Source organism: Mustelus asterias, chromosome 17, assembly GCF_964213995.1.
Source record: "Mustelus asterias chromosome 17, sMusAst1.hap1.1, whole genome shotgun sequence".
NCBI classification, from domain to species: domain Eukaryota; kingdom Metazoa; phylum Chordata; class Chondrichthyes; order Carcharhiniformes; family Triakidae; genus Mustelus; species Mustelus asterias.
Window position 1 is genome coordinate 17,338,213 of NC_135817.1, and position 13,534 is coordinate 17,351,746.

The 13,534-nt window shown below is 44.2% G+C and overlaps 1 protein-coding gene across 5 annotated transcripts in view; it reads right to left on the reverse strand.

Moving 5' to 3' along the window:
• LOC144506352 (coagulation factor X-like) overlaps positions 1-13,534 on the reverse strand; it is a 73,135-nt gene that overhangs the window by 29,765 nt on the left and 29,836 nt on the right. The window contains exons 4-5 of one of the 5 annotated variants that reach the window (XM_078232339.1): positions 10,260-10,373; positions 5,554-5,670 (exon numbers count right to left, since the gene is read on the reverse strand). In XM_078232339.1, coding sequence (XP_078088465.1) covers positions 5,554-5,670; positions 10,260-10,373 — 231 coding nt within the window. Of the gene's footprint in view, positions 1-5,534; positions 5,671-10,259; positions 10,377-13,534 lie in introns of those variants that run through there. The other 4 variants (XM_078232340.1, XM_078232338.1, XM_078232342.1 and 1 more) reach the window with 4 other exon arrangements.

The following is a 13,534-nucleotide window of genomic DNA, read 5'->3' on the forward strand; positions in this document are numbered from 1 at the left end:
GGGCTAAGTTCTAAAATGTGGGAAATGGAACACTTCTAACGGCTGTTCAGCTGCAGAGCCAAGCACAATCTGCAACTGAGGCCGTAGAAGGTGCTCCTTTACAGGGTTCTTTGTTAAACATCATTGACATGGCTGGTGTTTACTGCCCATTGTCCTGAGAAGCTGGTGAGGCTGGCCGTCTTGAATCGTTGGCAGAGTGGTTTTGATAAAACTGCATGTTTTACTAGACCACTCCAGAGGGCGGATAATGGTTAACTGTGTGAGGTGTGGATTGGGGTTACATATAGGGAAACGGGTTCCTTGCTTATGGGACATCAGTGAATCATCTGAGTTTTCATAACAATCCTTCATCTTTGTTTGCATGTTCTCCCCGTGTCTGCGTGGGTTTCCTCCAGGTGCTCCAATTTCCTCCCAGACTCCAAAAATGTGCAGGTTAGGTTGATTGGTCATGCTCAATGGCCCCTAGTGTCAGGGAGATTAGCAGAGTAAATATATGGGGTCATGGGGATAGGGCCTGGGTGGGATTGTTGTCGGTTCAGGCTTGATGGGCCTAATGGCCTCTTGTAGGGAATCAGTGATTCTATGATTCACAGTCACAAAGGAATCGGATTAAACTAAAAGAGAGAAGTTATAGCCAAACCATTGTATGACTTCAAAAAGAAATTAGATATAGCTGTTAGTGCTAAAGGGATCACGGGATTATGGGGGGAAGGCAGGATCAGGATGTTAAATTTGATGATCAGCCATGATCAAAATGAATGGCGGAGCAGGCTCGAAGGGCTGAATAGCCTACTCCTGCTTCTGTTTTCTATGTTTCTATGACTTCCACAAGAATGGTAATAGATAGAGAAGACAAACTTTTAAAAAAGTATTATCAAAAGTTTTGAGTAGAATGCATCCTAGGTTACTGACAGAAGCAAAGGTAGGAATTGCAGAAGCGTTGGTAACAATCTTTTATCCTCATTGAATACATTCGTGGCAGAGGACTGGAGGATTGCTAAAGCTATACAACTATCCAGGAAAAGGCAGAGGCTTAAACTATGATACTACAGACCAGTCAGCCTAACATAGGTGGTGGAGAAGTTATACAAATCCATTATCAGGGACAATATTAATATTAATTGGCAATTAATGGATTAGTGAAGCAGAGTCTGTATGGAATGCAGTGCAAACCATATATGATTGACGTATTTGAATTCTTTCATAAGGCATCAGAGAAGGCTATGAAGGTGTGTAATAGATGGATTTCTGGAAGGACTTGTGCAAGATGTCACACAGGAAGCTTATATAGAAGTTTAAAGTCCATTAAGGGGGGTTAAAATACCACTATGGATACAAAATTGGCTCCAAATTTTTGATTTGATTTGATTTATTATTGTCACCAACTGAGACAGAGTGAAAAGTATTGTTTTGTGTACTATACATACAAATCATACTATACATATTGGTGGATGAATGACTTTCAGACTGGTAGATAAATTGCAGTGATATTTCCAAAGAACAGTTTTGGGTCCATTACTTTCTTCAATTTTTGTAAATGACGAAGACCCATGAGTAGGAAGCAGCATTATAAAGTTTGCAGAAAATGTGAAATGTTGCAAGATTGTAGACTGTGATGAAGAAGTTATAAACTTTAGAATGACATAAAGTGGATGGTGAATTGGACATTAGCATGGCAGGTGGAGTTTAATACAGAGAGGTGTAGCATAATGCACTTTGGGAGAAATAATATGGTAAGTGTGAGAAGTGTAGATGAGCAGAAAGATCTTGGTTGCAAACACACAGATCCTGAAAGGCTGCAGGGAAAGTTGACAGGCTGATTAAAAACATATATCAGTTTATAAATCAAGGAGTGGAATATAAAAGCAAGGAAATCATATCGGAACTTAAGTCACTAATTAGGTCTCAGCTGGATTATTGTGGATAATTCTGGGCACCACTTCAGGAAAGATGTACAACCCTTAGAAAGGGTACATAGGGAAGTTTACAGGATATTGCCAGGCATGAGGAACGTCAGTTATGAGGAGAGGTTGGAAAAGCTAGGACTGTTCTCCTTGGGAAAGAGAAGTTAAGAGGTGAGCTCATAGACATTTGTAAGATGAGGTGTTTTGATGGAGTAGCTGGACAAAAACGATTCCCTCTAGTGAGTGGGGTCAGTTGGAAGATATTGCAGCTTTAAAATCATCAGCAAAAGATATTAGAGCAATAATTTGCAAACATTTTCATCTGCGGATCACTTCGGTGGAGCAAAGGACCCCCGGACCATCCTGCCCCATACAATTATCATCTGTATGAATGAGAAAAATTGAGCTGCTTTTGGTGAGAGACCAATGAGGTGTGGCCTGGAGAGCTTCAGTCCTATGTCACAGATAAATTATTAATATGTCAAAATTTTCATATTATAAACATTAATGCTACAAGAGAACATGCTCATTTAAACATTCAACTATGTTATAAAATCATCATAATGACTTCCTGTCCTTTTCGTCCATACTTGATAGCACATGAAGCAGACAAAGCATGTGTTTACATCTGTTTCCATTGCTAGTTTTTCCTGGAACAGGTTGCTAGCCTGTCACTAGAGGGGTGCCACTCCACATTAAGCATGACTGACCAGGAGACTCTCACATTTTTGCTGCCAGGCACAGATGTGTTAGAAGAATAGGGACGCCAGCCACTGTGCCACAAGACCTCAATACTTACCTTACATATATAGTAATCAAACAAAATTGTCAGGAATACAAGCCTGGCCTATTAAACTACATTGTTGTTGCTTGTGTTTATGGTGGTTTGTGCCATGCATGAGAGGGCTGCGCTGTTATCTGATGTTACATGAGTGGTGGGGAAGAGAGTTCTGGTTTGTTCTCTTGTATGGCCTCAGCCATGGCGTTGTATGTCAATGACTTGCATTTTGGACCAACTCATGGACTCTCTGGGGGATCCCCACGGACCAGCAATGTTCGACTGACCACACTTTGACAACCACTGATCTAGCCAGGAGATAAAGAGAAATGTTTTCAGAGTTGTTGGGGTTTTGAAAATTCTACCTGTAAAGGTGATGCAAGCTAATTCCATAAATAATTTTAGAAGAGCCCTGGATAGGTACTTGAGGAACTTAAAGGGTTATAGACCTAAGATGGACTCCTCATCAAAGCTCCAGCACAGGCCCTAAGGGGCTGAATGGCCACCTCCCCGTGCTGTCATTTCTGTGATTCGAACAATCAAAATCCATTACTTTCTACTGTCAATACCCATCATATTTTACGATAACTATACTTGTTTGTAGATAATATCTATCATATTTAATCATCAATTAACCTCATTAGTAAATCAATATTCATTTTTACTGTCATTGTTTAGTCTGAGTTTTTATTATCAATATGCATAACTTTCAGCACCAATATTCATTTTACAAACAATACTCATCAATTTTTATGATTGATAAATAAGTTCTTACTGTCAAAACTGTCTTCACAATGAATATCAATGATTCCTTTATACAGTAGATTCTCCTTATTTTAATTATCCAACCATTATTGTTTACTGACAATGCCTGTTTATAATGTGGAGATGCTGGCGTTGGACTGGGGTAAGTACAGTAAGAAGTCTCACAACATTAGGTTGAAGTCCAACAGGTTTATTTGGCAGCACTAGCTTTCGGAGTCTCAGGCTCCTTCATCAGGTGAGTGAGGACTTGTGTTCACAAACAGGTCATATACAGACACAAACTCAATTTACAAGATAATGGTTGGAATGTGAGTCTTTACAGATAGTCAAGTCTTAAAGGTACAGACAATGTGAGTGGAGAGAGGGCCAAGCACAGGTTAAAGAGGTGTGTATTGTCTCCAGCCAGGACAGTTAGTGAGATTTTGCAAGCCCAGGTAAGTCGTGGGGGTTACAGATAGTGTGACATGAACCCCAGATCCCAGTTGAGGCCATCCTCATGTGTGCAGAACTTGGCTATCGGTTTCTGCTCAGCGATTCTGCGTTGTGTGTCGTGAAGGCCGCCTTGGAGAACACTTACCTGAAATCAGAGGCTGAATGCCCGTGACTGCTGAAGTGTTCCCCGAATGAAAGGAAACACTCCTGCCTGGTAATCGTCGAGCGGTGTTCATTCATTCGTTGTCGTTGCGTCTGCATGGTCTCCCCAATGTACCATGCATTGGGACGTCCTCTCCTGCAAAGTATCAGGTAGACAACTTTGGCCGAGTCGCAAGAGTATGTACTGTGTACCTGGTGGTTGGTGTTCTCACGTGAGATGATGGCATCTCCGCAGCAAACTACCCAGCCTTCAGGAGAACAGTGACCACAACACCACACAACCCTGCCACAGCAACCTCTGCAAGACGTGCCGAATCATCGACACGGGTGCCATCATCTCACATGAGAACACCATCCACTAGGTACACGGTACATACTCTTGCGACTCAGCCAACGTTGTCTACCTGATATGCTGCAGGAAAGGATGTCCCAAGGCATGGTACATTGGGGAGACCATGCAGACGCTACGACAACGAATGAATGAACACCGCTTGGCAATCTCCAGGCAGGAATGTTCCCTTCCAGTCGGGGAACACTTTAGCAGTCACAGGCATTCAGCCTCTGATCTTCGGGTAAGTATTCACCAAGGTGGCCTTCACGACACACAACAACGCAGAATCACTGAGCAGAAACTGATAACCAAGTTCCGCACACATGAGGACGGCCTCAACCGGGGTCTTGGGTTCATTCCTGACAGATAAATTTTTGAACAGTAAAGGAATTAAGGGTTATGGTGAGCGGGCGGGTAAGTGGAGCTGAGTCCACAAAAAGATCAGCCATGATCTTATTAAATGGCGGAGCAGGCTCGAGGGGCCAGATGGCCTACTCCTGCTCCTAGTTCTTATGTTCTTATGTTATGTTATGTTCATGTCACACTATCTGTAACCCCCACGACTTGCCTGGGCTTGCAAAATCTCACTAACTGTCCTGGCTGGAGACAATACACATCTCTTTAACCTGTGCTCGGCCCTCTCTCCACTCACATTGTCTGTACCTTTGACTTGATTATCTGTAAAGACTCACATTCAAACCATTATCTTGTAAATTGAGTTTGTGTCTGTATATGACCTGTTTGTGAACACAAGTCCTCACTCACCTGATGAAGGAGCCTGAGACTCCGAAAGCTCGTGCTACCAAATAAACCTGTTGGACTTTAACCTGGTGTTGTGAGACCAGTTACTTTATAGTCAGTTGGCATTTTTTAATTTCAGTATTTTGTTCCATTATTTTTACCATTGGTTTTTACAAGGATTGCCCTTTCTTTCACTGTCAATACACTTTCAAGTATCACCATCAGTGCTCATCAGTTTTGTTGCTCCCTTGTCACATCTCTCACAACCCCAGAATCTTCCCACAGTTGCCTTAAGTTCCCAGATCTTCAACCAGCTTTGACCAGAGCTGCAAGAAGAAATTATTAATCGTCTTATGCTTCTAAGAACTTCTCTATCTCCATACTTGTAACCTATTAAACAGTCAAATCTAGCAAGACTTACAGTATTGGAGGTACTTTACCAAGTTCACAATTTCGACCATGATAACCAGTTTCACAGGAACACTTGTACTGTGTGGCATTATTCTGGCACCATCCTCCATTCTTGCATGGGCTGGATGCACAATTATCATTTTCTGCTAAGATAAAGTTATTTTGAAATTTATTGTGGAAATATTATCAGCAATCCAAAGTGGCAGCATCAGAACTTAAAATTCAAAACAGAGTAAAAAAACGTTCCAAAAGTATTTCAGTATGCATGTTTCTCTCCAAGTCATTCACCATCCTGACTTGGAAATATATTGCTGTTCCTTCACTGTCACTAGGTCAAAATCCTGGAACTCCCTCCCTAACAGCACTGAGGGTGTACCTACAGATACTGCAGCAGTTCAATACGGCTTACCAGCACCTTCTCAAGGGCAATTAAGGATGGGCAATAAATGCTGGCCTAACCAGTGATGCCCACAGAGAACATTAGAATCCCTACACTGCAGAAAGAGGCCATTTAGCCCATTGGGTCTGCACTGAATCTCCAAAAGAGCATCCCACCCAGGGCCTCCAATCCACCCTGTAACCTGTGGCTAATCCAACTAACCTATGCATCTTTGGACACTAAGGGGCAATTTAGCAAGGCCAATCCATCTAATTTATATTCCTTTGGATGCTAAGAGGCAATTTAGCAGGGTCAATCCACCTAATTTACACATCTTTGGACACTAACGGGCAATTTAGCATGGCCAGTCCACCTAACCTGCATATCTTTGGACTGTGGGCGGAAACCAGAGCACCTGGAGGAAATCCGCACAGTCACCCAAGGTCGGAATTGAACCCAGGTCCCTAGCGCTGTGAGGCAGTAGTGTTAACCATTGGAACTTGGCTATCAGTTTCTGCTCAGCGATTTTGCGTTGTTGTGTGTCGTGAAGGCCACCTTGGAGGACACTTAGCCAAAGATCAGAGGTTGAATGCCCATGACTGCTGAAGTGTTCCCCGACTGGAAGGGAACACTCCTGCCTGGTGATCGTTGAGCGGTGTTCATTCATTCGTTGTCGTAGCGTCTGCATGATCTCCCCAATGTACCATGCCTCGGGACATCCTTTCCTGCAGCGTATCAGGAAGACAGCGTTGGCCGAGTCGCAAGAGTATGTACTGTGTACCTGGTTGATGGTGTTCTCACGTGAGATGATGGCATCTCCGCAGCAAACTACCCAGCCTTCAGGAGAACAGTGACCACAACACCACACAACACCTGCCACAGCAACCTCTGCAAGACGTGCCGAATCATCGACACGGATGCCATCATCTCACGTGAGAACACTATCCACCAGGTACACGGTACATACCCTTGAGACTCAGCCAACGTTGTCTACCTGATACACTGCAGAAAAGGATGTTCCGAGGCATGGTACATTGGGGAGATCATGCAGTCGCTACGACAACAAATGAATGAACACCGCTTGACAATCACCAGGCAGGAGTGTTCCCTTCCAGTCGGGGAACACTTTAGCAGTCACAGGCATTCAGCCTCTGATCTTCGGGTAAGTATTCACCAAGGCGGCCTTCACGACACACAACAACGCAGAATCACTGAGCAGAAACTGATAGCCAAGTTCCGCACACATGCGGACGGCCTCAATTGGGATCTTGGGTTCATTCCTGACAGATAAATGTTTGAACAGTAAAGGAATTAAGGGTTATGGTGAGCGGGCGGGTAAGTGGAGCTGCGTCCACAAAAAAGATCAGCCATGATCATAATGTGATCATAATGCCATTAGTTTCAACCTGATCGTGGATAAGGATAGATCTGGTCCTCTGGTTGAAGTTCTGAACTGGAAAAAGGCCAAGTTTGATGAAATGAGAAGGGATCTGGGAAGTGTGGATTGGCACAGGCTGTTCTCTGGTAAGGATGTAAATGGAAAGTGGGAGGTCTTCAAAGGAGAAATTTTGAGAGTGCAGAGTTTGTATGTTCCTGTCAGGATTAAAGGCAAAGTAAAGTAGGAATAAGGAACGTTGGTTCTCAAGGGAGATTGTAACACTGATTAAGAGGAAGAGAGAGTTGTATGAAATGTACAGGCAGCAAGGAACAGATCAGATGCTTGAGGAGTATAAAAAGTGCAAGAAGCTACTTAAGAGGGAAATCAGGAGGGCTAAAAGAAGACATGAGGTTGCTTTGGCAGACAGAGTGAAGGAAAATCCAAAGAGCTTCTATAGGTATGTTAGGAGCAAAAGGATAGTGAGGGATAAAATTGGTCCTCTTGAAGACCAGAGTGATAGACTGTGTATGGAACCAAAAGAGATGGGGGAGATACTAAATTGTTTTTTTGCATCCGTATTTACTGAGGAAATGGGCATGGAGTCTACGGAAATAGGGCAAACAGGTAGGGAGGTCAAGGAACCTTTACAGATTAAAGGGGAGGAGGTGCTCGCAGTCTTGAGGCAAATCAGAGTGGATAAATCCCCAGGACCGGACAGGGTATTCCCACGGACCTTGAGGGAAGCTAGTGTTGAACTTGCAGGGGCCCTGGCAGACATATTTAATATGTCAGTATTCACGGGGGAGGTGCCGGATGATTGGAGGGTGGCTCATGTTGTTCCGTTGTTTAAAAAAGGTTCCAAAAGAAATCCGGGAAATTATAGGCCAGTAAGTTTGACGTCGGTGGTGGGCAAGTTATTGGAAGGTGTGATAAGGGATAGGATCTACAAATATTTGGATAGACAGGGACTTATTAGGGAGAGTCAACATGGCTTTGTGCATGGTAGGTCATGTTTGACCAATCTATTAGAGTTTTTCGAGGAGGTTACCAGGAAAGTGGATGAAGGGAAGGCGGTGGATGTTGTCTACCTGGATTTCAGCAAGGCCTTTGACAAGGTCCCTCATGGGAGGTTAGTTAGGAAGGTTCAGTTGCTAGGTATACATGGGGAGGTAGTAAATTGGATTAGACACTGGCTCAATGAAAGAAGCCAGAGAGTGGTTGTGGAGGATTGCTTCTCTGAGTGGAGGCCTGTGACTAGTGGTGTGCCGCAGGGATCGGTGTTGGGTCCATTGTTGTTTGTCATCTATATCAATGATCTGGATGATAATGTGGTAAATTGGATCAGCAAGTTTGCTGATGATACAAAGATTGGAGGTGTAGTGGACAGTGAGGAAGGTTTTCAAAGCTTGCAGAGGGATTTGGACCAACTAGAAAAATGGGCTGAAAAATGGCAAATGGAATTTAACGCAGACAAGTGTGAGATATTGCACTTTGGAAGGACAAACCAAAGAAGAACGTACATGGTAAATGGTAGGACTCTGAAGAGTGCAGTTGAACAGAGGGATCTGGGAATACAGGTACAGAATTCCCTAAAAGTGACGTCACAGGTGGATAGGGTCGTAAAGAGTGCCTTTGGTACATTGGCCTTTATAAATCGGAGTATCGGGTATAAAAGTTGGAGTTATGGTAAGGTTATATAAGGCATTGGTGAGGCCGAATTTGGAGCATTGTGTGCAGTTTTGGTCACCTAGTTACAGGAAGGATGTAAATAAGGTTGAAAGAGTGCAGAGAAGGTTCACAAGGATGTTGCCGGGACTTGAGAAGCTGAGTTACAGAGAGAGATTGAATAGGTTGGGTCTTTATTCCCTGGAGCGTAGAAGATTGAGGGGAGATTTGATAGAGGTGTATAAGATTTTGATGGGTATAGATAGAGTGAATGCAAGCAGGCTTTTTCCGCTGAGGCTAGGGTAGAAAAAAACCAGAGGGCATGGGTTAAGGGTGAAAGGAGAAAAGTTTAAAGGGAATATTAGCGGGGGGGCTTCTTCACGCAGAGAGTGGTGGGAGTGTGGAATGAGCTGCCGGATAAAGTGGTAAATGCCACTTTTAACATTTAAGAAAAACTTGGACGGGTTCATGGATGAGAGGGGTGTGGAGGGATATGGTCCAAGTGCAGGTCAGGTGGGACGAGGCAAAAAATGGTTCGGCACAGACAAGAAGGGCCAAAAGGCCTGTTTCTGAGCTGTAATTTTCTATGGTTCTATGGTTCTAATGGTGGAGCAGGCTCGAGGGGCCAGATGGCCTACTCCTGCTCCTAGTTCTTATGTTCTTATGTTATGTTATGTTCATGTCACACTATCTGTAACCCCCACGACTTGCCTGGGCTTGCAAAATCTCACTAACTGTCCTGGCTGGAGACAATACACATCTCTTTAACCTGTGCTCGGCCCTCTCTCCACTCACATTGTCTGTACCTTTAAGACTTGATTATCTGTAAAGACTCACATTCAAACCATTATCTTGTAAATTGAGTTTGTGTCTGTATATGACCTGTTTGTGAACACAAGTTCTCACTCACCTGATGAAGGAGCCTGAGACTCCGAAAGCTCGTGCTACCAAATAAACCTGTTGGACTTTAACCTGGTGTTGTGAGACCAGTTACTTTATAGTCAGTTGGCATTTTTAAATTTCAGTATTTTGTTCCATTATTTTTACCATTGGTTTTTACAAGGATTGCCCTTTCTTTCACTGTCAATACACTTTCAAGTATCACCATCAGTGCTCATCAGTTTTGTTGCTCCCTTGTCACATCTCTCACAACCCCAGAATCTTCCCACAGTTGCCTTAAGTTCCCAGATCTTCAACCAGCTTTGACCAGAGCTGCAAGAAGAAATTATTAATCGTCTTATGCTTCTAAGAACTTCTCTATCTCCATACTTGTAACCTATTAAACAAGACTTACAGTATTGGAGGTACTTTACCAAGTTCACAATTTCGACCATGATAACCAGTTTCACAGGAACACTTGTACTGTGTGGCATTATTCTGGCACCATCCTCCATTCTTGCATGGGCTGGATGCACAATTATCATTTTCTGCTAAGATAAAGTTATTTTGAAATTTATTGTGGAAATATTATCAGCAATCCAAAGTGGCAGCATCAGAACTTAAAATTCAAAACAGAGTAAAAAACATTCCAAAAGTATTTCAGTATGCATGTTTCTCTCCAAGTCATTCACCATCCTGACTTGGAAATATATTGCTGTTCCTTCACTGTCACTAGGTCAAAATCCTGGAACTCCCTCCCTAACAGCACTGAGGGTGTACCTACAGATACTGCAGCAGTTCAATACGGCTTACCAGCACCTTCTCAAGGGCAATTAAGGATGGGCAATAAATGCTGGCCTAACCAGTGATGCCCACAGAGAACATTAGAATCCCTACACTGCAGAAAGAGGCCATTTAGCCCATTGGGTCTGCACTGAATCTCCAAAAGAGCATCTCACCCAGGGCCTCCAATCCACCCTGTAACCTGTGGCTAATCCAACTAACCTATGCATCTTTGGACACTAAGGGGCAATTTAGCAAGGCCAATCCATCTAATTTATATTCCTTTGGATGCTAAGAGGCAATTTAGCAGGGTCAATCCACCTAATTTACACATCTTTGGACACTAACGGGCAATTTAGCATGGCCAGTCCACCTAACCTGCATATCTTTGGACTGTGGGCGGAAACCAGAGCACCTGGAGGAAATCCGCACAGTCACCCAAGGCCAGAATTGAACCCAGGTCCCTAGCGCTGTGAGGCAGTAGTGTTAACCATTGGAACTTGGCTATCAGTTTCTGCTCAGCAATTCTGCGGTGTTGTGTGTCGTGAAGGCCACCTTGGAGAACACTTTGCTGAAGATCAGAGGCTGAATGCCCATGACTGCTGAAGTGTTCCCCGACTGGAAGGGAACACTCCTGCCTGGTGATCGTCGAGCGGTGTTCATTCATTCGTTGTCGTAGCGTCTGCATGGTCTCCCCAATGTACCATGCCTCGGGACGTCCTCTCCTGCAAAGTATCAGGTAGACAACGTTGGCCGAGTCGCAATAGTATGTACTGTGTACCTGGTGGTTGGTGTTCTCACGTGAGATGATGGCATCTCCGCAGCAAACTACCCAGCCTTCAGGAGAACAGTGACCACAACACCACATAACCATGCCACAGCAACCTCTGCAAGACGTGCCGAATCATCGACACGGGTGCCATCATCTCACATGAGAACACCATCCACTAGGTACACGGTACATACTCTTGCGACTCGGCCAACGTTGTCTACCTGTTACGCTGCAGGAAAAGATGTCCCGAGGCATGGTACATTGGGGAGACCATGCAGACGCTACGACAACGAATGAATGAACACCGCTTGACAATGACCAGGCAAGACTGTTCTATTCCTGTTGGGGAACACTTCAGCGGCCACGGGCATTCGGCCTCTGATATTCGGGTAAGCGTTAGACACAGAGGGATAACAGTGCAGGAGTCCTCACGGTGAGTGTGGAGTGTGACACCTGGGCCATCATGGAGCCCCGCCTAGGGGAAACACAATTACAGAAAGTGTTGGGAATTTGAGTCTCGGAGCAGCTGGCCCTCTTGTGTTTGTAGAGCAATTGGCCACACCTCTCAGCATCAGAATGGTGCTGAGTGCCATATTAACTCCTTGGTGCCTGGATGAAGGACATCAAGGAGCAAGTGAGAAAACCTATGGAAAGGGAGCAACAAAAACTAAAAATTATGGTCCATGTTTGAATTAGTAACAGAGATAGAGGGACATTTGAAGACTTTATATTGATATTTATATTGATAGATTTAAAACATGTTCAGTGTGCATTAGAGGACCATAGAACCATAGAATCCCTATAGCGCAGAAGGAGCCCATTCGACCCATTGAGTCTGCACCAACTCTCCGAAAGAGCATCTTACCCAGGCCCACCCTGTCCCTGTAATCTCATGCTTTTTGCCATAGCTAATTCACCTAAACTACACATCCTTGCACACTAAGGGGAAATTTAGCATGGCCAATCCACCTAACCTGCACATCTTTGGACTATGGGAGGCACCTGGAGGAAACTGACACAGACACGGGGAGAACGTGCAAACCCCACACAGGCAGTCACCGAAGGCCGGAACCGAACCCAGGTCCCTGATGCTATGACGAAGCAATGCTAACCACTGTGTCACCATGCCACCCACAGAGGGGTATTACACAGGATATATGGCACAGGAACAGGTCATTCAGCCCAACCAGTCCATTCTGGTGTTTATGCTCCACTTGATTCCTCTCCTATCTTTCCTCATTTATATCTGGAATGGTATCTAACTATTCCCTTCTCCCTCATGTTCTTGTCTAGCTTTTCTTTAAACACATCGATATGATTCTTTTCAACCACTTCCTGCAGTAGCAAGTTCCACATTCTCACCATTCTTTGGGTGAAGAAATTTCTTCTGAATTCATTATTGAATTTCTTGATGACTATCTTTAATCGATGGTCTCTAAGTTCCACTTCCCCTCAAGAGGAGACATTCTGTATCTGCTCCATCAAAACCTTTCACAATTTGAAAGATCTTCACTCAGAGACCCAGCCTGTCAATCCTTTTCTGATTTTATACTTATTCTGGAATCATCTTTGTGAATCTTCTGTGCACTCTCTCCAGTGACTCTGTCCTTTTTGTAAGATAGTGACAAGAACTGCAGGCAGTACTCTAAGCCAAGGTTCAATATAGTTCCCTCCTTTTTAATTCTGTCCCTCTAGAAGTGCAGAAGGAGGCCATTTGGCCCATTGAGTCTACACCGACCACAATCCCACCCAGCCCTATTCCCGTAACCCCACATATTTACCCTGCTAATCCTCTAACACTAGAATCAATTTAGCATGCCCAATCAACCTAACCTGCACATCTTTGGACTGTGGGAGGAAACCAGAGCACCCGGAGGAAACCCATGCAGTCACGAGGAAAATGTGCAAACTACACATAGACAGTCACTCGAGGCTGGAATTGAACCTGGGTCCCTGGTGCTGTGAGGCAGCAGAGCTAACCACTGTGCCACCGTGCCACCCAGTGCTTGGTTTGCTTTTTTATGGCCTTGTTAACCTGAGTGCAATGTTTAGCGATTAGTATATTTGTACCCCGAGATTTGTACCCTTTGTTATCCCATCCCACCAATTCTTCCTACTGCCTCACTTTATGGGACATAGCTTTAAATTGAGGGG